General features: G+C 45.0%; 1 protein-coding gene across 1 annotated transcript; it reads left to right on the top strand.

Annotated features, from left to right (window-relative positions):
- Positions 1-922: 922 nt before the first annotated feature.
- Positions 923-20,810, top strand: LOC120030600 (fibroblast growth factor receptor 4-like). The gene is made up of 16 exons (XM_038976028.1): positions 923-1,664; positions 4,187-4,389; positions 9,201-9,536; positions 9,753-9,806; positions 10,347-10,610; positions 10,785-11,041; positions 11,418-11,541; positions 12,715-13,044; positions 13,624-13,963; positions 14,127-14,248; positions 15,535-15,645; positions 15,821-16,011; positions 16,906-17,028; positions 17,801-18,009; positions 18,245-18,350; positions 18,709-20,810. Exons 2-16 carry the CDS (start codon positions 4,296-4,298, stop codon positions 18,883-18,885), a joined length of 2,838 nt encoding a protein of 945 aa, XP_038831956.1. The 5' UTR covers positions 923-1,664; positions 4,187-4,295; the 3' UTR covers positions 18,886-20,810.
- The last annotated feature ends 481 nt before the right edge of the window (positions 20,811-21,291 follow it).

Raw genomic sequence — 21,291 nt, 5'->3', positions numbered from 1 at the left:
CTCTCTAGCTCCTCCCTTCCTCTCCATCTGTCTCTCAAATTCTAGTTTCTTCCTGCACCTGCAAAATGCGAAAAAATGTCATAATAACATTTCATATTTAAAACAAAATACGACGTTCTCAACAATATGTAGGCATAAAGATTATGACGAACTAAACTACATTTTATTAGCTGATAAAATCATACACTACACATGTTTTACATTGTGTGATTTGTTTAATTCATAAATTAATTAAGCCGTGTTGTGTTCTGACTAACCGCAACTAAAGAGATTACTTTGCCTCGCTCTCTAATGCAATTATGCAAATAAACGGGGGCAATTCTCACTTATTGAATAGGCCAAGCAAGTACCTTATAATTGCATGCGTTGCACATAACCTTTTATGCCCTATTTGTTTACGTAGCAATTTAACATGTAATAAATGAAGGAACATCATAAAGCGATGTCGAAAAAACAACTTAATTTGCATAATGAGTTTGACGTTTTATGAAATTATTAATGAGGAGAATAACTTTTCAGTGATTGGCCAAATATGGGTAAATAATTAGTAGGCATATACGTTTAACTTTTATTCTGGTTATGTTATTGACTTATTTATCAAAATATTATTTATTTTTAAACCTAAGTCTAATAGCCTATATGTATTTTTCCTATCAATAGTCAAGTTCTAAATCTGCCTGAAAAGGATAGGTGTCCAGATTTAATAGAGCAAGAAGACCTGTTAATAGAGAAAAAATCCAGATCTTGGATTTATGTGTGAATGGAGTGGAGGCGGCAGAGATCTTGGTTTATGTTTGTCACCGAGGGGGTAACCTGAGGGTTTTTTATTTGGGGGTGGGGGTTACAGACTCTTACCCCCTACTCCCCCTTCTCGCTAGTTTTAGTCCATTGTTGTGACTTGCGCTCAGAGTGCAGCGGATCGGGTTAGCAACGAGACGCAGCAGTAGCCTATACCCACAACATTAACAGAGTGGCTAGCTAGCCTAAATGAGATTTAGCTAGTTATTAAATGTACTGGGTTCTGTTGAGACCAACTCATTCATGAACAGACTCTGCGCGAGTGAAGAGCGAACCACGGTGCGCAAAGATTGACCAACATCTGTTCCATTGTTGCCGGGCTGTAACCGAATAATTATCCACATTGAGAAGAGTGATATAAACGCCTCCTACGTTGGAGATCTGTCTGTTTCTATTTGCTACAACCAACACAGATCTAGTTCAATCTAATCTCAAGAGGAGAGAGAATTAAGCAGCAAGTCTGGCCGAAGTCTCTCCCTATGGATTTAGCACTCTCTGTCGCGTGAGCCCCTGGAAAGAAGGAGACGGGCGCGCGAGCCTCATTCTGACGTGAGAACACAATCGGGTCAGGGTGAAGTGGACTCTGTGCCCCAGTCGGAAGGATCAGCTCTAGCTCCTTCCCTGCTTGCTCACCACCGACCTGCTGTCCTTCATGTTTTGGTTGTTTTGATGGATTTATAAGTGCATCTCCGAGGGTTCCACCCGGGCGCACACTGAAGAAAATCACCAAAGACAAAAAAAAGGATTGGACAGAAACTCAAATGAGGATTCCAATATTGACCTCGATCAAATGGAACTAGGATATTCTGGTGCCTAATCGAACTTTATCAAGGATTGATCATTACGAGCAAAGAACGAAATCAAAGGTAAGATGATTTCCTTGAATCCGCGAGCTAGTAGGCCTATGTTACTTTATTTAGTGGTTACAGTCGACAGGTCCACTAAACAATTGCTTTATTGCTAAATGTATTTCAACTCCACACATTGAAGCCTATGAAGGACCCTTCTTGCAAAGAGTTCCACGGCTGGTTATGGTATTTCGACAAACATTCATTCAGACAATGTGATTCTGTTAGCCTAATGCATGAGTTTCAATGAAATTCGTGATTATATAGCCTACTTCGGTTGCAATAATGTATCCCCACCAATTTCAGTTTGTGAACATTGAGCGATTGCTGAATGTGGCAGTGTCGCATAGTTTTAACATAGTCTCCACTGTCATATCGATTTGATCGACTGCGCACACATGACGTGATGTTGTTTTTCGTCCAATAGCTTATGTGAGAAGCTTTTCAAACCGTACAATATATATATATATATATCTGTTAGGCTACAAAGATAGGCTGGCAATACTTGTAACGCGCCATGGGAAAATGGTTGAAGTTATAGGGAATTTCTCACGATGATCATCTAGTTAAAATTTAACAGAACTAGCTGGTTGTTGGAAGGTAACGGAGCAGAAGACGTCGTTTGATTTATGACAACAACATCGTAACGGTCTAAAGATAATAAATTAACACAACCATTTTTTTTACGGATAGTGTAAATCCTTCACGTGCATGTTTAACTTTCGCTTGGTGCTTTTGACATAAACACAGACTAAACACTGGACAACTTTCACAAGTTTATTTCACGCCAAGATTGGCCTACATGGGGCCACATCGAGATACGCCTACCATTTACCTCGCTGAAGATAAACACGCCGTAAATAACTCAACATATAAAAAATTATATTAGTGTTTTTTCCAGTTAGGCTAAATGGAGAAATAGTAGAGTTCGTTCATGGGATAGCTATTAAAGGTGTGTACCACGGCCAGTGGCGGACTTAGTGATTTGAAGGCAGAGACCAGTCTGAGGCCCCCCCCACCCCACCTGTGTGTGTGCTTTTCAATGAGTTTTATAGTAAAGACATGTACATTTAACTGTAAAAATCTATTACCTTTTAATGTGCCATGAACACAACCAGTAGTGATGTTTTCATTTGATTGTTTAAAAAAAAGTCTATTAAAAAAGTAGGTTACCTTCGCTGCACCTTCAGCCAAACTAATTCCAGCATCCAAACAGTGCACTGTGCACCCGCCAACTTTCCTTCAATTCACAAGTGGCTGAAACTCTCACTGGAGAAAGCATCCGAGCAGCGAAACAGTGCCCCTCTGTCTTACTATATGTATCCCATGTATCTGTTTCTGTCTGGCCAAAAAGAGTATGACATGCCAGACTCTTTTTGGCCAGTCAACATCAGATACACTCCTGGCGTCCTCTCTCCTAATCTCCTTCACAAAACCCATTGGAGAAGGTCAGAGGAGAGGGACCTCTGGCTTTGTCATCCAATGGGTTTTGAGGAGGAGAGAGAACGCGAGGAGTATGGAACCGAGATGGTCAGAGTGTTGGGCCAGAAACCAAAAGGTTTCTGGATCAAATCCCTGAGCTGACATGGTAAAAACCTGTAATTCTGCCCCTGAGCAAGGCAGTTAACCCACTGTTCCCCGGGGGCTATGGATGTCGATTAAGGCAACCCCCGGCCCGTCTCTGATTCAGAGCGGTCGGGTTAAATGCAGAAGACACATTTCAGTTGAAGGCATTCAGTTGTACAACTGACTAGATATCACGTTTTCCCTTTTTTAAAATAATGCCCAACTCACGAGGCCCCTTGATGATGTTCTCCTGCCTAATGGTAAGTCCGCCACTGACAATGGCTGCACGCACATGGTCTGCATGGAACACTCCAGGACTGGCGCCTGTGCACAGTTGGCCCGACTCGGTTCAGTTGTCGTCATCTGGACAAATCACGAAGCTCAGTCTTGTTCCTGTTGCCAACTGTGGTCCCCTGTCACGCGATAATAAAAATAAACAACCCCTTTCCATCAAATAACAAATTATTTGTTGTTCTTATAAGAGCAGTCTGCTCTAAAATGATTTGAATACGTCCTCACTAGATTATTTAGTGGGCTCAGGGAAAAATGACACATGTAAGCCTAGTCTTATAAGTTTTTAACCTGTTTTGGCCTGTCTGTTGTGTTGAGTGCGCCTGTGAATTTGCTATTGTTGCTCCCCGATAGCTTCCTGGCAAGTCTCAAGTGTTTTCATAGTAACAGCCCATTATCCAGACAGGCTGTGCACCTTCCATTCGCAAACAACAGGCTAGAAAAGCCACATATTCACAGCTTCTAGTTATTCATGACGCAGTGGACAATGTGCTGTAGGCTAATGACTGGACGGTCAGGACACCTGTTTAATAAGAATACAACGGCAGTCTAAAAAAGTCTCTTTCTATCTCTACCTATTCACAAGGCTATATACCACAAACAATTTCAGTGCTACTTACTGGAATCACATGCTACAATTTTACGTAATGACTGACTGATTCTGTATTGTATTGTCTTTCCAGGTCCAGTTTTTGGGGTGTGTGTTGAGTTTTCCAATGCCCGGAATCGGTGTGTGAGACCAGGGTTGCCCCCTTCATTCTTCACACACACACACACACACACATCTGCAAGATGGTGAATGTCTACACGGCTTGCATCGTCATACACTCTCTGACTGTTGGACTCCTGGCCAAAGCCATCGGGTCAGAAGACGGAAAAACAGAAGGTAGGTTGCTCAATATTGCCTAGGATTTGTTGTTCTTATATGTTCTTGTGTGTAATTTCCCCTATACTGATGACTAGTCCAAACCCTCTTGAAAATTATTTGCTGATGGATAACTGGTTGAATTCTCCCTGAGGGAGGTTTCTCAACTTTATCCGTTGCAGTTTCTTAAAATACATCTCTCAAGTGTATCTTTATAGTACACAGCTTCAAATTTCAAGTGAGGTTGCTCAGTTCTGCTCAGACAAGTAATAAAATAAACCACCAACAAAAGCTTTAAAAATAAAAAATGAACCATTCCCTCAAGGTTCCATTTAATTCACTGAAGGATCTCATTGAGGAAGGAGAAAAATGCCCGTAGCTGTAGAGTACAGTAACCCTTTGATTCATCAGGCTGGTCTCTCTATAGGCAGAACAGTGAGCCATAGGGAAGGTAAGATCCAGTCAAATTCAAGGTGACAGGAAGGAGGGAGGAGGAAGGTTGTAATCATTTTTCGGGGGTGAGGAGAAAAAAACATCTCCCAGTGCTTATGGTGCTGTAAACCGTGCTACTCGATCCCTCCAAGACCCTGAGGCTCGGAAGTGTAAATCTGTCTGGCCCGTCGCCAGCCGAGAAAGCCGAGGGTGGAGGGGAGGAAGGAGAGGAGGAGGAAGGGAGGGAGGGAGGAGAGGATAAGAGTGGGGGCTTCCATTGATGTTTTACAAATACACGCCTGTCTTTGTTTATTACCTGCCACAACCATCCATTCATCTCTAAGTATTGTTATGATGTGTGCAGATTGGCTACAGGCTTGGCAAATTGCAGCCCTCCAGGTTTACAGGAGCTGGGGTTTCATTTAAGACCCTATACTGATCACTATCAGGGAAGGAGGAAGCCCTGCTCTAGTCTAGGGCTAATTTCAAACACTTTAGTCCGTGTTTTTATAACACATTATTCAAATCAAGTTGTATTTGTCACATGCGCAGAATACAACAGGTGTCTGTGAAATGCTTACTGACAAGCCCTTAATCAACAATGCAGTTTAAAGAAAATAAAAGTTAAGAAAATATTTATTAAAAAAACGTAAGTAAAAAAAGTAACAGAATACAATAACAATAACGAGGCTATATACAGGGGGTACTGGTACCGAGTCAATGTGCGGGGGTAAAGGTTAGTCGAGGTAATTGAGGTAATAAGTACATGTAGGTAGAGGTAAAGTGACCATGCATATATAATAAACTGTGAGTAGCAGCAGTGTAAAAAAAATGAGTGGGGGGGGATCATAGCAAATAGTCCGGGTAGCCATTTTATTAATTGTTCAGCAGTCTTATGGCTTGGGGGTAGAAGCTGTTGAGGAGCCTTTTAGATCTAGACTTGGTGCTCCGGTACCGCTTGCCGTGCGGTAGCAGAGAAAACCAGTCTATGACTTGGGTGACTGGAGTCTTTGACAATTTTTTGGGCCTTCCTCTGTCACCGCTTAGTATAGAGGTCCTAGATGGCAGGAAGCTTGGCCCCAGTAATGTACTGGGCCGTACGCACTACCCTCTGTAGCTCCTTATGGTCAGATGCCGAGCAGTTACCATACCAGCAGGTGATGCAACCGGTCAGGATGCTCTAGACAGTGCAGATGCAGAACTTTTTGAGGATCTGGGGACCCATGCCAAGTCTTTTCAGTCTCCTGTGGGGTAATAGGCGTTGTCGTGCACTCTTCGTGACTGTCTTGGTGTGTTTGGACCATGATAGTTTGTTGGTGATGTGGACACCAAGGAACTTGAAGCTCTCGACCCGCTCCACTACAGCCCTGTCGATGTGAATGGGGGCGTGTTCAGCCCTCCTTTTCATGTAGTCCACGATCAGGTCCTTTGTCTTGCTCACGTTGAGGGAGAGGCTGTTGTCCTGGCACCACACTGCCAGGTCTCTGACCTCCTCCCTATAGGCTGTCTCATCATTGTCGGAGATCAGGCCTACCAACGTTGTGTCGTCAGCAAACTAATTGATGGTGTTGGAGTCGTGCTTGGCCACGCAGTCGTGCGTGAACAGGGAGTACAGGAGGGGACAAAGCACCCACCCCTGAGGGGCCCCCGTGTTGAGGATCAGCGTGGCAGATGTGTTGTTGCCTAGCCTTATCACCTGGGGGCAGCCCGTCAGGAAATCCAGGATCCAGTTGCAGAGGGAGGTGTTTACTCCCAGGGTCCTTAGCTTAGTGATGAGCTTTGTGGGCACTATGGTGTTGAACACTGAGCAACATCTGTGGATCTGGTGGGGCGGTATTCGAATTGGAGTGGGTCTAGGGTTTCCGGAACGATGGTGTTGATGTGAGCCATGACCAGCATTTCAAAGCACTTCATGGCTACAGACATGAGTGCTATGGGCGGTAGTCATTTAGGTTGGTTACTCTAGCGTTCTTGGGCACAGGGATTAGGGTGATCAGCTTGAAACATGTAGGTATTAAAGACTTGGTCAGGGAGAGATTGAAAATGTCAGTGAAGACACTTGCCAGTTGGTCCGCGCATGCTCTGAGTACACATCCTGGCTGTTTAGAAGCGCAATCTCCACCATAAATTCCAAGGATTTATACAGGATTTACCCCAGTTGCTCAAAGGACCTGCTCTCACTTGGGGCCAAAGCCAGACCACTTTTCAGCCTTAATTTACATAACAATGGCTAACTGTGAACTTGAACACTTTCTCACAAAGCAACTGTTTTGATTATGCAAAGGTTGTTGATTCTGCTCTTCACAAGTCCTCACTATCATCCCTAGCTATGGAAACACAATTTACCTAGGGGTGTACTCACTAGTGTAACACTGGTGTTACAGTTGAAAATCAGCATCATTAGCAAGGTGAACCCAGGTAGTTTTTCAATGTGCCTGTTTCTTAAGAGGGTCTACCCATGACTCCGTGGACAAGCTGACTCCCGCAGTGGAGAAGTGGTGAAGGTCCCAGGTCCCCGCCTCGAGGCCCACAATGCAGCACTAAGTCCCTGCCAGAAGACATTTGACTCATTGGTAATAATTCAGCATGGCAACACCACCCAGGAACATTCCAGTTACCAACCAGGAAAATAAAAAAAGAGAGAGAGTGAGAGAGAGAACAGAGGTAGCCATTATGAACTGTGGCTTCAGGATGAAGTTGGTGATATTTTTTTTCTCAGAGGAGGAGGGAAATGTATGCCACACACATAGGTCTGGAGTACAGGCGTCAGTGTGCTAACGCAGAACAGCGCTGCTCACACTCTGACGCTGACAGTGATTTAGTGAGGAATTCATCCCCTCCAGATATGACATACAGTAGATCAAATGAATTGGCATCAAGGATGCTTTGCATTTTAAGTAGTCAATGTTTTATATATATTTCCACTATGTGGTAGGAATAATACTGTAAAATTGTGAAAATGATAATAATGGCCTTTTAGTGTAAGAGCTGTTTGAAAAGATTGCTTGCAATTTCAGCCTGTTTTGGTGGGATGGAGTTTTGGCCTGTCTGGTGACATCACCATGCGGTAAATTAGCTAATAGACCAATAAGAAAGAGAGTTCCAATTCTCTCTGCCAATAACAGCTAGTTTTAAGGTTTCCCTTCCCCATTCAGACCACTCCCAGACACTCCAAGAAAAATTCTTGCGTGAGAAATTTCCCTTTGCTAAGAAGCAATTTTTGTTTCTTTTTGACCATTTTAATTGAAAACAAGAAGGTACTTAATTGTTACCCAGATATAATTTGATATTGAGATTTTTTTTAAATGGCTGCATTGACTCTTTAACCACTGGGCTATCCTAATGTGTTGTAAGCTATGTGACTACAATAGTATCGCTCACTCTTCTACACAGTCAGTATATTATTGACAATATTGCGTTATGGCAGTTTGTTCTCAGCATATCCTTTGTGGTGAATGGATACTAATGTAGAAGACTTACGTTGCAAAATGTGTCACCCAGAACAGAAACAAACCGTAGCGTACCATGGATTCACCCCTAAAGGAACTCTAGTCATGAAAGAGAAGAGTGCATCTGATGGTCAAACGCTCCCCTGCCGGTCGAGTCACACCAGTGAAATGTTTTGTGTTTTGTTTTTTGTTGTGTTTGCCCCTTCGACACGGGGTGAATATTCACACTCAGCTGTGAGTTCAAATGAAGGCCACGGGCAACTCAGAGTCCTCACAAGTTCATTAGCATGGTTCTGTTTGCTTGGTGGGGAATGTTGCCTTTCCAAGCTGAACAGAAAGCAGCACTTTTAAAGTTGCCACAGCTTTTTGCACTGCACTGCAAAGTAAAGTCACAATGTGGGATGGGATGGTAAGCTATTGGCTAGATGGGTCAATCACATAGTCAAATGAATGGGAGCTTTTCATTGGACAGGGAGCATATATGGTACTTATTACAGTGTAATACAGCTGTAATAAAATGTTTAGCTAATTTGAGTTTGATTTCACCCTAGCTCTCACCGGTGTATTCCTACTCCGCCTTCCTCGCATGAAGCAGTTAGAGCGAGCAGCTCATCAAGCAGGGGGAACAGATTGCCTTTTACTTACTGAGGTGGCTACAGGAAGCAATCAGACAGAAAATTGGCCTGGAATTGCACTTTTAAGCGGTGTGACTGAGCGGGCACCCTGCATATGGCTGAGGCCAGTGGAGCCCTTATTGTGACACGTTAGCCCCCAGTTTATCAGTGCACTCTATCACCCACTAACCAACCAGTCTACATTCAAACACAGGCACGCTGAGAAATGCGAGAAACACATACTTTTACCGACGTGTTTAGATGTAAACTGAGACTGGAGTTGAATTTTTATTTGATATTATTTACAATCCCTCTCTCCTCTCTTCTCTCGGTACAGATTTGACGGTGTCTCGGCCGCTCATCTTGCCTGGTTACCCTGAGAACGCTACGGCGGTTGTGGGGGGACAGGTGAAGCTGCTGTGTAAGGTCCACCGGCCGGCCATCACCAAGGTCCAGTGGCTAAAAAGAGACGAAGAGCGCCTGGAAGCCGAGGGCCAACCACATCTCAGAGCTCTGGAGGCCCTACAGAGCAACATCTCCAATGTGAACACTCTGTCTCTGAGCAACGTGTCTCTGGAGGATGCTGGAGAGTACATCTGTATGGCTGAGGCCACCACACACGCTGGACTACAGCTACAGTCCATGCAGTCTGCCTGGCTACAGGTTCTACCAGGTAAACACTTCTTGCTAGACTTTGTTCATCAGGCTATTGGATGCTTCCCACATAGAATTAGGAATTAGAATAGAACATTTAATAGGATCTCTATAGCTTCCCATGCGCTACAGCCTTGTGTTTTTTTGGTCAATTATGTCTTGATAGTAATTGATTACTAACAACAGTAGCTATCTGGAAGTCAATGTATATTAATCTCATACCTTGTCCCTGTAGGGACCCTGATCTCTCGTTACCTGGACCAGAGTACGCCCATTGAAGTCCCAGCAGGTACTTGCCATTGAACTGCCTCTATCCCAGTGGAGTAAAGAGAACAGAGAGGAGTATGAGTGAGGATGACAGGGGCCATCTGTGTTACTGAGAGGCTGTTTGGTGGGCTGGAATGGGGCTCTCTCTCCGAGCCTGCCTCTCAGACCGCCACTGAACCATTGCCACCCCATCGATTTGTTTCTGAAGGCCAATCCGCTGTCACGCTACAACATGTTCATTAGCTACATTCTTTTTCTCTTTTCTCTTTTCTTTGTTCTTGTAGCTAGCTTGCTCTCACTCCCACAGTGATCCATGCTAAACAAAACAAGGAGCAGAGAGAGGTGGAGAGAGGCCTCCCAGTTGCCATGACAACCTCTTTTTGTGTGTGTGTCTGGCGGTTCAGGGGATAATGGGGGCGAGAGTTGAAAGGTCATAGTTGAAGGGATGGCCACTCTCTTGAGAACAAGATGTGGCCACCGATTGGCCTGTGTGTGTGTGTGTGTACGTGTGTGTGTCCCGAGTACTCACACGTTTGTTTTTGTCTCTTTGTTATCCCTGCAGATGTCCTGGAGGACCTTAGTGAGGACACCACTGAGCACCTGCTCCTGGAACCGGGTGATGTCCTCAAGCTGCGCTGTGACACCAATCGGCCGGGGGGCGTGTACTGGTACAAGGAGGGGACCCGGGTGATGCACACTGCCCGCATCCAGATCCGCGGGGGCGTTATGGAGATCACGGACGTGACGTATGAGGATTCTGGTGTGTACGTATGTGTCCTCCGCGGGACCAAGGAGCCCCTGAGGAACTTCACCATCACTGTAGCAGGTGAGATCTAGATTTAGAAGACAGAAGAAGTCTCAGCCTTAGAGGTAGGATGATCTGTCCAATGAAGTTCTAGGTTATATGTATGCATTTCTATGGTCTTAGTCTCTATGGCCTCCTGAATGATCAGTTATAAAAACAAGTTATTAACTCTTTCCATATCTTGATGCTTCTCAGACTTACTGGGCTCAGGTGACGATGATGAGGACAACGGTCTAGAAGACACGTCGGCTGAGATTGAGAATGATCAGGTCTACTTCACAAGAGGTCCCTACTGGACCCACACCCAGCGCATGGAGAAGAAGCTGTACGCAGTGCCGGCAGGGAACACGGTCAAGTTCCGCTGCCCGGCCATGGGCAGCCCTCTGCCCTCCATCCGTTGGCTGAGGAACGGACGTGAGTTCAGGGGAGAGCACCGCATTGGAGGAATCAAGGTGAGACAGTGACCAACCTGGGAGCAAAGACAGTAGGAGAGTGGTTAGGGTGGGGATGAGATGGAGGGTGAAAAAGGGTGGGGAAGAGGAGGGAGGGGGAGAAAGGGAGAGGAAGAGGAGGGAGGGGGAGAAAAACAGTGGTTGCTGTTTTGTTTACTAGCATATAACTGCCACATACTTTGTTCTCAACCCTGGTCTCAATAGGGAAGTGACACACTGTGAATCTGTTTACACGAGATCCATCAAAGACAAGTTACCATAGAGACAGACAAGCACTTCCAAAGCACAAGCCAGTATAACTTGTATCCATAGGAATGATCCAACACACAACGTACAGACAACCCATTTCTAACGTGTCTGTTTTATCCGTTTATAGTTGAGACACCAGCACTGGAGCCTGGTGATGGAGAGTGTGGTGCCTTCAGACCGTGGGAACTACACCTGTCTGGTGGAGAACAAATACGGCTCTATTGTACACAGCTACCTTCTGGATGTACTGGGTAAGAACACTCACTCATTCACCTCACAACAAAAACATCACTTTACCTACCCAACACAGTCTGCTGTTTGCTCATCTGACATTCAACTCCCAAAGCTGGGAGGGATAGTATGGGTAATGAGCTAAAGTAATTCCCTCCACCGTTCTCTAATTCAACCACATTCCGTCAAACTTGTCACACCAGCCCTTTCCGTCTCTCTCTTCATAATGACTGAAAGTAAAGTTGGCATGAACTCATTATAAAGTCTGTACATCTAGTCAAAGCTCCAGGGTGTGTGCAGTACTGTAAGGTATTGTTTTCCCCCTCCTACACTCACCACCACCCCACTCTAGACATCTAGACACAGGCCGTCTCCCCGCGGAGCCACTGCCGGCCCATGATACTTAGCATGTCAGGCCTGATTACCGTCCCGTCCCAATGCTCTCCCCACTCTACCTCAGTGCCGTCTCGCTAGACACAGAGAAACACAGAGGCTCCACAGCTCACCTCAGACCGAGGGAGGACCGCCGGTGGAGAGAGGAGAGAGAGCGGACGGCCAGGCTCCCTAACCAATTTTCCCCCTGACCTGTGACTGGTCAGTTTCTGCAGCTCGGCAGTCCAGTGTGGGGTCAACTGCTGTCTCCAGAAGCATGCCAGGGGGAAAAGAGCTTGCACACACAGAACGGAGAGAGGGAAGCAACGCAGCGACTTCCAAGCTGGCCTGGCTAGAAAAGAAAGTTGCTAATGAAACCAATTAGTGAGACTGACTGAGTCTGGCTGGTGTTGGTTGTGAGAAACAATGCCTGCTTATCTGTCCCTTCCTCTTTGGCGCTGCTGTGCTGCGGTCAGTCAAATTAACACTGGTCGTTAGCACTGGCCTTTCTCTCCATGCCTGCGAAACACAGCATTTAGGAAACAAATAAGACCGATCTGGAGATAACCTTGTTTCATCTGAATCTAAAATATACTGTTATTTTAGATGAGTATTTACTTCAATGGCTAGGTTATTCCAGGCATTCCAGAGTACTTCTTGTAGCTTAGAGACAGCGATGTGCTCCGTTGAACAGAGGAATCTCCCTCTCGCTGTCCCCCACGGCTGAACTTCGAACTCTTCCTTCGGGCAAGGGGAATCCTCATGGCCCTCTGGAGTCTTACACTCTCTCTATTTCTCCCTCCCTCTCTGTCTGTTTTCAGAGCGCTCCCCACACAGGCCTATCCTGCAGGCTGGTCTGCCAGCAAACACTACAGCGGTGGTGGGCACTGATGTCCAGTTCTTCTGTAAGGTCTACAGCGATGCCCAGCCCCACATCCAGTGGCTGAAACACATTGAGAGGAACGGCAGCCGCTACGGCCCCGATGGGACTCCCTACGTTCAGATACTGAAGACAGGCAGCCTCAACATGTCGGAGGTGGAAGTTCTCTACCTGACTAAGGTGACCATGGAGGATGCTGGAGAGTACACCTGTCTGGCTGGAAACTCCATTGGCTTCTCCCACCAGTCTGCCTGGCTCACCGTCCTCTCGGGTATGTTTATCCTTCAAACTACAGTATGGCAACATATGGCCAAAGTAAGGAGTTTAGAAGAATTCAGAATAAATTGTCACTTGTGCTTTGGGCCCAGTATAGTCAACTTACCAAAGGTATTTTTTAGGGCTGTCAGAGTTAATCAGTTAACTCAAGTTAACTTTTTGTAATTTTAGTGCACAGTTTATTTTATTGTGATTAACTGCATTGTCGGAAAGCGTTCAAAATACACTAAAAACATACAAAAAACATAATATATACAGCTAAAAACAACAATTTGATGTCAAAACAAGTTGACGTTGAGGTTAAAAAGGTGCTTTATTGACCAGATTTTGCTACCTGTTACTTTGGACAAAATCAAGACGTCAATATTCTTATAATGCTTTTTGAATAAAAATCTTAAATTACAGCTCAATTAGAGAAAATTCTGAATTTACGATTAATTACTGCAATTAACTCAAAAAAAGAATACATTGTTTGATAGCCCTAGTCTTTTTGTATCGAGTTCACAAGAAATGGTCACTAGAGTCAGTCTCAAACCGATCCTTTTATTTCCTTCTCGTTGTCTTCTTCTCATAGAGGAGGACGTGGCTGACGAGGTGGACCTAATGGAGACCAAGTACACTGACATCATCATCTACGCGTCTGGCTTCCTGGCTCTGGTCATGGCCATCGTGATTGTGGTGCTGTGTCGCATGCAGGTAAACCCCAGCAGAGAACCCTTCGATGTCCTCCCCGTCCAGAAACTCTCCAAGTTCCCCCTCCGCAGACAGTACTCTGTGGAGTCCAACTCGTCAGGGAAGTCCAGTGCGTCTCTGATGAGAGTGGCCCGCCTGTCTTCCAGCTGCTCCCCTATGCTGGCCGGAGTCATGGAGTTTGAACTGCCCTACGACCCCGACTGGGAGTTTCCCAGGGAGAAGTAAGTCCTGTTTGACTTTCTGGTTTGTTAGGGGTTTTGGTTTAGGTACTTACTGGTTATTGAGTAAGTCATTGAGTTCCTCCATCTTGAATATGTGTTTTGGTTTCTGTTGAGTTCCATGTATCTTCACTGTACTGACCATCATTGTCCTTCCTGCCTCCAGTCTGACGTTAGGGAAGCCACTGGGTGAGGGTTGTTTCGGCCAAGTGGTCAGAGCTGAGGCCTATGGGCTCAACAAGGACCATCAGGAGAACATCTCCACTGTGGCTGTCAAAATGCTGAAAGGTACGAACTAGGAACCATCTTCTTAGGAAAGACTGGACAATGACTAGTATTTATTGTTGACTCTATTTCCAGATCCACTACATGACCAAAAGTATACCCGTCGAACATCTCATTCCAAAATGATGGGCATTAATATGGAGTTGGTCTCCCTTTGCTGCTATAACAGCCTCCACTCTTCTGGGAAGGCTTTCCACTAGAAGTTGGAAAATTGCTGTGGGGACTAGCTTCCATTCAGCCACGAGCATTAGAGAGGTCGGCCACTGATGTTGGGAAATTAGGCCTAGCTCTCAGTTAGCGTTCCAATTCATCCCAAAGGTGTTTAATGGGGTTGAGGTCAGGGCTCTGTGCAGGCCAGTCAAGTTATTCTACACCAATCTCGACAAACCATTTCTGTATGGACCTCGCTTTGTGCACAGGGGCATTGTCATGCTGAAACAGGAAAGGGCCTTCCCCAAACTGTTGCCTCAAAGTTGGAAGTACATAATCGTCTAGAATGTCATTGTATGCTGTTGCGTTAAGATTTCCCTTCACTGGAACTAAGGGGCCTAGCCCGAACCATGAAAAACAGTCCCAGACCATTATTCCTCCTCCACCAAACTTTACAGTTAGCACTATGCATTGGGGCAGGTAGCATTCTCCTGGCAGGTAGCGTTCTCCGTCCATCGGACTGCCAGACGGTGAAGCGTGATTCATCACTCCAGAGAACACGTTTCCACTGCTCCAGAGTCCAATGGCGACAACCTTTACACCACTCCGGCCAATGCTTGGCATTGCGCATGGTGATCTTAGGCTTGTGTGCGGCTGCTCGGCCATGGAAATCCATTTCATGAATCTCCTGGCGAACAGTTCTTGTGCTGACATTGTTTCCAGAGACAGTTTGGAACTCGGTAATGAGCACTTTGGCGGTCTTGTTCTGTGAGCTTGTGTGGCTTACCACTTCGCAGCTGAGCGGTTTTTGCTCCTAGACGTTTCCACTTCACAATAACAGCACTTAAAGTTTACCGGGGCAGCTCTAGCAGGGCAGGCATTTGACAAACTAACTAGTTGGAAAGGTGGCATCCTATGACGGTGCCATGTTGAAAGTCACTGAGCTCTTCAGTAAGGTCATTCTACTGACAATGTTTGTCTATGGAGATTGCATGGCTCTGTGCTCGATTTTATACACCTGTCAGCAACAGGTGTGGCTGAAATAGCCAAATCCACTAATTTGAAGGGGTGTCCACATCATTTTGTATATATAGTATATGTTCCTAAGACTTCAAATGTGTGTCCGTCTCATTCCCCAGATGATGCCACAGACAAAGACCTGTCAGATCTCATATCTGAGATGGAGCTGATGAAGGTGATGGACAAGCACAAGAACATCATTAACCTCCTGGGGGTGTGCACAGAAGATGGTGAGTTCAAGACACAAGTTCACAACCAAAAGTCAAAACGAATATCTCACTGTTGCTCCTCACTCATTCGACACTAGCCCTGCTCAGTGACCTTGTCATTAATGGTGGTCCCATGCCTCCAGGTGTCCATAGGTAGGATGGAGTCGATCACTAACTTTCTCCCCTCCCCTATCAGGTCCTCTGTACGTGCTGGTGGAGTATGCGTCTAAAGGCAGCCTCAGGGAGTACCTGCGGGCCCGCCGGCCCCCTGGCATGGACTACACCTTTGATGTGACCAAAGTGCCCGAGGAGCAGCTCACCTTCAAAGACCTGCTGTCCTGTGCCTACCAGGTGGCACGTGGCATGGAGTACCTGGCCTCCAAAAGGGTGAGTACTATGTCTTAAAGGGGTTTGGTTAGCTTATATGTCCATCTCAATATGGATTATTAGGTTTACAATCTGTACGTGGCCTTCTATAGAATGACTTTGGCCTGAAGGGGTTTAGACAACAAGCAAGAGCAAGTGACAACCCCCTCCCTCCTTCCTTCCTTCCCACCTACCCCCCAACACACCATTCCTCATTCACTAGCCTGGTCTCTCTTATCAACACATCCCTTTGTATGACACACCATCCTGGCATTCCACAGTGGAGTGGTGGTTGAGCCCTGTTTACCCCTCCAGCCCCCCATCCCTCTGTCCTGCCTGCCTGCCGCAGTGGGCTTTGTCTTTTTTAGCACAGCCATAAATCTGTTAGCAAACAGGCGCAGAGCTGCGTCTGTGCCCCGGCATCGGGTTTCTGTCTCTGTGGCCTGCTAAGAATGCAGTAGTCTGAAACCACCCCACCATTATGGAGCCCCCGGAAAACCAGGGCTTTCTCATTTCCACGAATCCCCAAATACCACGTCTATTTGAAATTAAAACCAAAATAAACTTAATGACATCCATTCAAGTCCAGCAAACAGTGGTTGTTTTTCAACAAAACCTCGAGATCTATATAAAGTTGATTTAATTTGGTGCGTTTGGTTAAAATTGGACGCTGCGTGTTGACTTAAGACCAGGTCTTTTCATTTTAGAAACTCACAGCGAATCATTTCTATGTCAATACTATCTGGTTTTACATGACTGCAAAAACAGAAAACCACAATGTAGACATGGTCATGTAATTACAATATTCTAAATTGTAGAGTAACATTTCATAAACATTTAACATAAAGCTCAAAACTGCGTGTATCTTTATGTTCCCTGACTTAACCCTGGTTTCTCCTCTCTCTGTCTCTACAGTGCATCCACAGAGACCTTGCTGCCAGAAACGTCCTCGTCACGGAAGACAACGTCATGAAAATCGCAGACTTTGGCCTTGCTAGAGGAGTGCACCAGATTGACTACTACAAGAAAACCACCAACGTGAGTTATCCTATCCTGCTATACCCTTGACTGGCTCTGTGGCACCTTGTTCCTCTCCTAAATCGAGACAAGTGCCCGTTCCAGGGCTGTGCTGTTGTGTGTCATCTTGTTGGCCAGCTTTCAGAACAGTCCCTGTTGGTACATGGAGACACAGCAGACTGTCTGCTCTCTGTCTAGTGTCCCCCAGTCGGCTTGTGCCTGTTTCAGCTTTAATGCTCTTAACCTTTTACTGCAACGGGCTAAATCAGCGTCACACAGAGTGATTCTTGACAGTCTTAAACAAATCTGCTTTGAAGCAAAAGTATACACCTCACATACATGGTTATGGGTTTAAAAAAAGAAGACACCTGTACCATGTCAGATATAGAGTTGAAATGTATTACATTTTGAGTTTGCATCCCAATATATTACACTTTACATACATCACAGAAGACTGAAATATAACAAAACAGTTGACATAGAAACACCGGATTTCCTTCTGGGTTTTGAAAAATATTAATAACATTCCACCCATGAGGCCAAAGAGGGTGTTTTTGGTCATTGACAGCAGAAAAGGGCTACAGACAGATGTTTGATGTGTGCCCACTGATTGGCAGCTTAATGGGAGATCATTTGAAAAAGCGGACGAGGAAGGGGAGTGGGCGAAAGAGAGGAGGAACAGGGGAGTCGGGGAATGATGTATAGACGACTGGATGAAGGGCTCTGGCATCGTGGCAACCGACTGACTCACTGACTGTCCACCGCTCACTAACATTGTTGTTCTGTTTTGCAGGGACGTCTGCCAGTGAAGTGGATGGCACCAGAGGCCTTGTTTGACCGAGTCTACACACACCAGAGTGACGTGTGGTCGTTTGGGGTGCTGATGTGGGAGATCTTTACCTTGGGGGGCTCGCCCTATCCCGGTATCCCTGTGGAGGAGCTCTTCAAGCTGCTGAAAGAAGGCCACCGCATGGACAAACCCTCCAACTGCACACACGAGCTGTGAGTAGACACACGCAAGTGCACACCTAAACTTATCAAACATCACAACCAATGTCACAGCCTTCTCACCTAACCTCGCAACTTTTAAGTTGGACATTGACATTTATTACAGTGTGTTTCAGAAGCTTTTTTTGTCCCTCTCCTGTGCTACATTTGCATGTTTGTAAATGTGAAAATGCTGTGGATGTGTGTAAATACCCTGGTACTAACTAGCCCTCTCTGTCTATGTGTACAGCTACATGAAGATGAGGGAGTGCTGGCATGCGGTGCCCACACAACGACCCACCTTCAAACAGCTGGTGGAGGAGCTGGACAGAGTGCTGCTGTCTATCTCTGACGAGGTGGGTGTCTGGGACCCCTGCTCACACACACACACACACACACACACACACACACACACACACACACACACACACACACACACACACACACACACACACACACACACACACACACACACACACACACACACAATCTGCTCGCCAGATGTCCTGTTCCAACATACTGTTCCAGCTATAGTTTAGCTTATTACTTTAAGACACCCTGTAGTTTGTACACAGCACACAGTCTCAGATAAAATGTCAACCTTACTATGCATCACACAACACAAACGTCAAGCTTAAAAATACAATGTAATAAATGACACAAATGCAAAGCATTACCAAACTGAACAGTTTCTCTCCTGCTTCTTTTTCTTAGTACCTGGACCTGTCAACACCTTTCGAACAGTACTCCCCATCGTGCGAGGACACTTCCAGCTCTTGCTCCTCGGACAATGACTCTGTCTTTACCCACGATGCCCTGTCCACCGACCCCTGTCTGTTGGGTTACCACGACGTGAATTCTCGGATTGACCTGAAAACGGCACTGCGGTAGACAGCGGCTCCAATGCGAGTCCTCTGTCTCAAAGGGCATTACATGGAGAAGTTGACTTTGGGAAACGACCATGTTGCATGAAAAGTGGTACTTGGACTGTCTGCTCTGGCACTGTGCCCAACAACAGTATCTCAAACCTTGGCACTACAGAACCCTGGTCATCTAAAATGGCTGCCTCTTATCAGGTTTGGGGTTTTACAGTAAAAGGACTCTCTTTTGTTTGGGTCTCTACAGAGAGGATGGACAATGGTCATCTTGTACTCAAACTCATCTGAGCTAGCATCCGAACAGTATCCAAACTGGGCTTTTAAAACAGAAAAATAAGTTTTAACATAAAATATTTATTTTGATATGGAAAAAAAACAGAGAAGCTGATTGTTAAATATAAATCTCTCTATATATAAGATTATTTTACATTTTGCTATTTAAAATTGTCTTAAATCTCAGGATCTCTTGTGTTAAAAAGTTGCTGTAGAGGCAGCAAAGTGCCTGATTTTTTTTCTTCCTGTGAATATATTAAAATATAAAAATGTTTTATGTACATATCATAAAAAATACAATGACCTTTTATAAATTATTATAAATGATACAAAAATGAAGGTGTTCAACTGAGGTGAAGAAAGAAATAATGTATTCAAGCGTTTTAACGGCCAAAATGTCCTCGCAATTCTCCTTCCATTTCATCAAAACCCCTTCAGTCTTCTGTTTGTACGCTGCTCTGGCCTTTGTATTGCATCCAGGCCAATCACCAAAGCCCTCAGAACCCCCAATCCCTTACGCTTTCAATTGTTGCAAACATAAACTAACTATAAGAACAGTATGGTCTGGGGGTCTGGGCCCTGAAAGAGAGAATACAATTAAACACAGAACACTGTGGGGGGACAGGGGGAGCAGCCCAGCTTGTACTGTCAATGCTGTATGAAAAGAAAAGGACTGGACCTGAAGGTCTGAATGTGAAAAGCCCAGTGTGATTGATTTTGAATCCTCCTCTATTGTTTCCCCTGTAACCCTTTAACCAGGCCCAGTGTGTTTGTAGAGGTACAGGCTGAGGCTGGGCCTGGACAATAGGGTCTTTGGCAGTCCTGATGGGTGTGACTGTGGGGACAGGGATGGTGGGGGGATCCGGGGGGTAGCCTCAGCCCGTCAGCACCTCAGCCTGGGCCTGTGTGCAAATGAAGACTCCCTTATTATGATAATGCTTGGCTCCCAGTGATACCAATCTTTATTCTGCTACCATATTTTAATATACATATGCTAATTCTTATGCTTTGTTACAATTGGGGAGAATACTCAAAATGTCCTCCAGGGAATGCAAATGGTTCACCTCGAATCATATAGATAAGCCTCCAATGTTGTTGTTTCAACAACACTTCAGAATCGAACTGCCCCGACTGTTTTCCGTTCAGATGACTCACAGGCATTTGTATAAAAATGGTGGTGTTGTGGGTTGACAGCAAAGCATAATGCACATACAGTAACAAGCAATTCAGGTACCAGGGCAGTGGGACTGGCTACCTTTGTGTACAAGGATATCCTTACCGTTGAGGTGTGAGATTTATTTGGTGGGTCATCATTTTTTGGAAAACGAAACATTTAGCAATTTAGCTCAAAAAGTGTTTTTTCTACTCGAACGCAGCATGACCTCCAACTGAAAACCAAACCATGAGCTACAGAACAGCCTCTATGAATTTAACTAAGCCCTTCAACATCGAGAGTTGTATCACAAAGATCTTCAGTGTTGTTTTGATTCCCGTACTACACAACGTCAGGATCAACTGCATGACATTCCATTTATGTATGCCCAACACAATTGTAACAATCACAATGTTCTTTAATAAAAATTAATCAAGATCATTATTTTAGAAATATGTAATTTATTTGTTTATTGTTTTGTTTTTGTATGAAATAAAGTATAATTTAAAAGATCCAATTTGTCCTTTGCCATATCTCATTCTTTTAGAAAGAAAGAGAAATGAAGAGACAGGATGCACAGAAAGAGAAACAAAGAAAGACAGCAGCTGAAGACAGAAAGGGAAAGAGAGAAAATGAGAGAGGGAGACAAGAGAAAAAGATGAGGGTTAGGGGTTAAGGGGTAGGGGGTAGAGTGCACTAGTGATCACAGAGACCCAGTTCCTTTTAAGTAGCATTCTCAGCCCTAGCACACGGCTGGCTTATCTCTCATGTGAGTCATTCCACCTCAAAAAGCACAAGAAAAAGGATTTCAACACCCACAATCTCAGATTGTTCTGAAATTGTTTGTGTAGTGAGACCAGATAACATTAGCATAACTGAAACATTATTTGGTTGAAATATGATTTGATCTGAAATTAAGCTAATTGATTGCACCCAAATTGGCCATTTTAATTGATAGGATTCATATAATCTTCAATTAATATAGTAGCTAAC

This window comes from Salvelinus namaycush, chromosome 3 (genome assembly GCF_016432855.1).
Source record: "Salvelinus namaycush isolate Seneca chromosome 3, SaNama_1.0, whole genome shotgun sequence".
Lineage (NCBI taxonomy): Eukaryota > Metazoa > Chordata > Actinopteri > Salmoniformes > Salmonidae > Salvelinus > Salvelinus namaycush.
The sequence above is the reverse complement of the archived record's forward strand: the minus strand, read 5'-3'. Positions and strand labels throughout refer to the sequence as shown.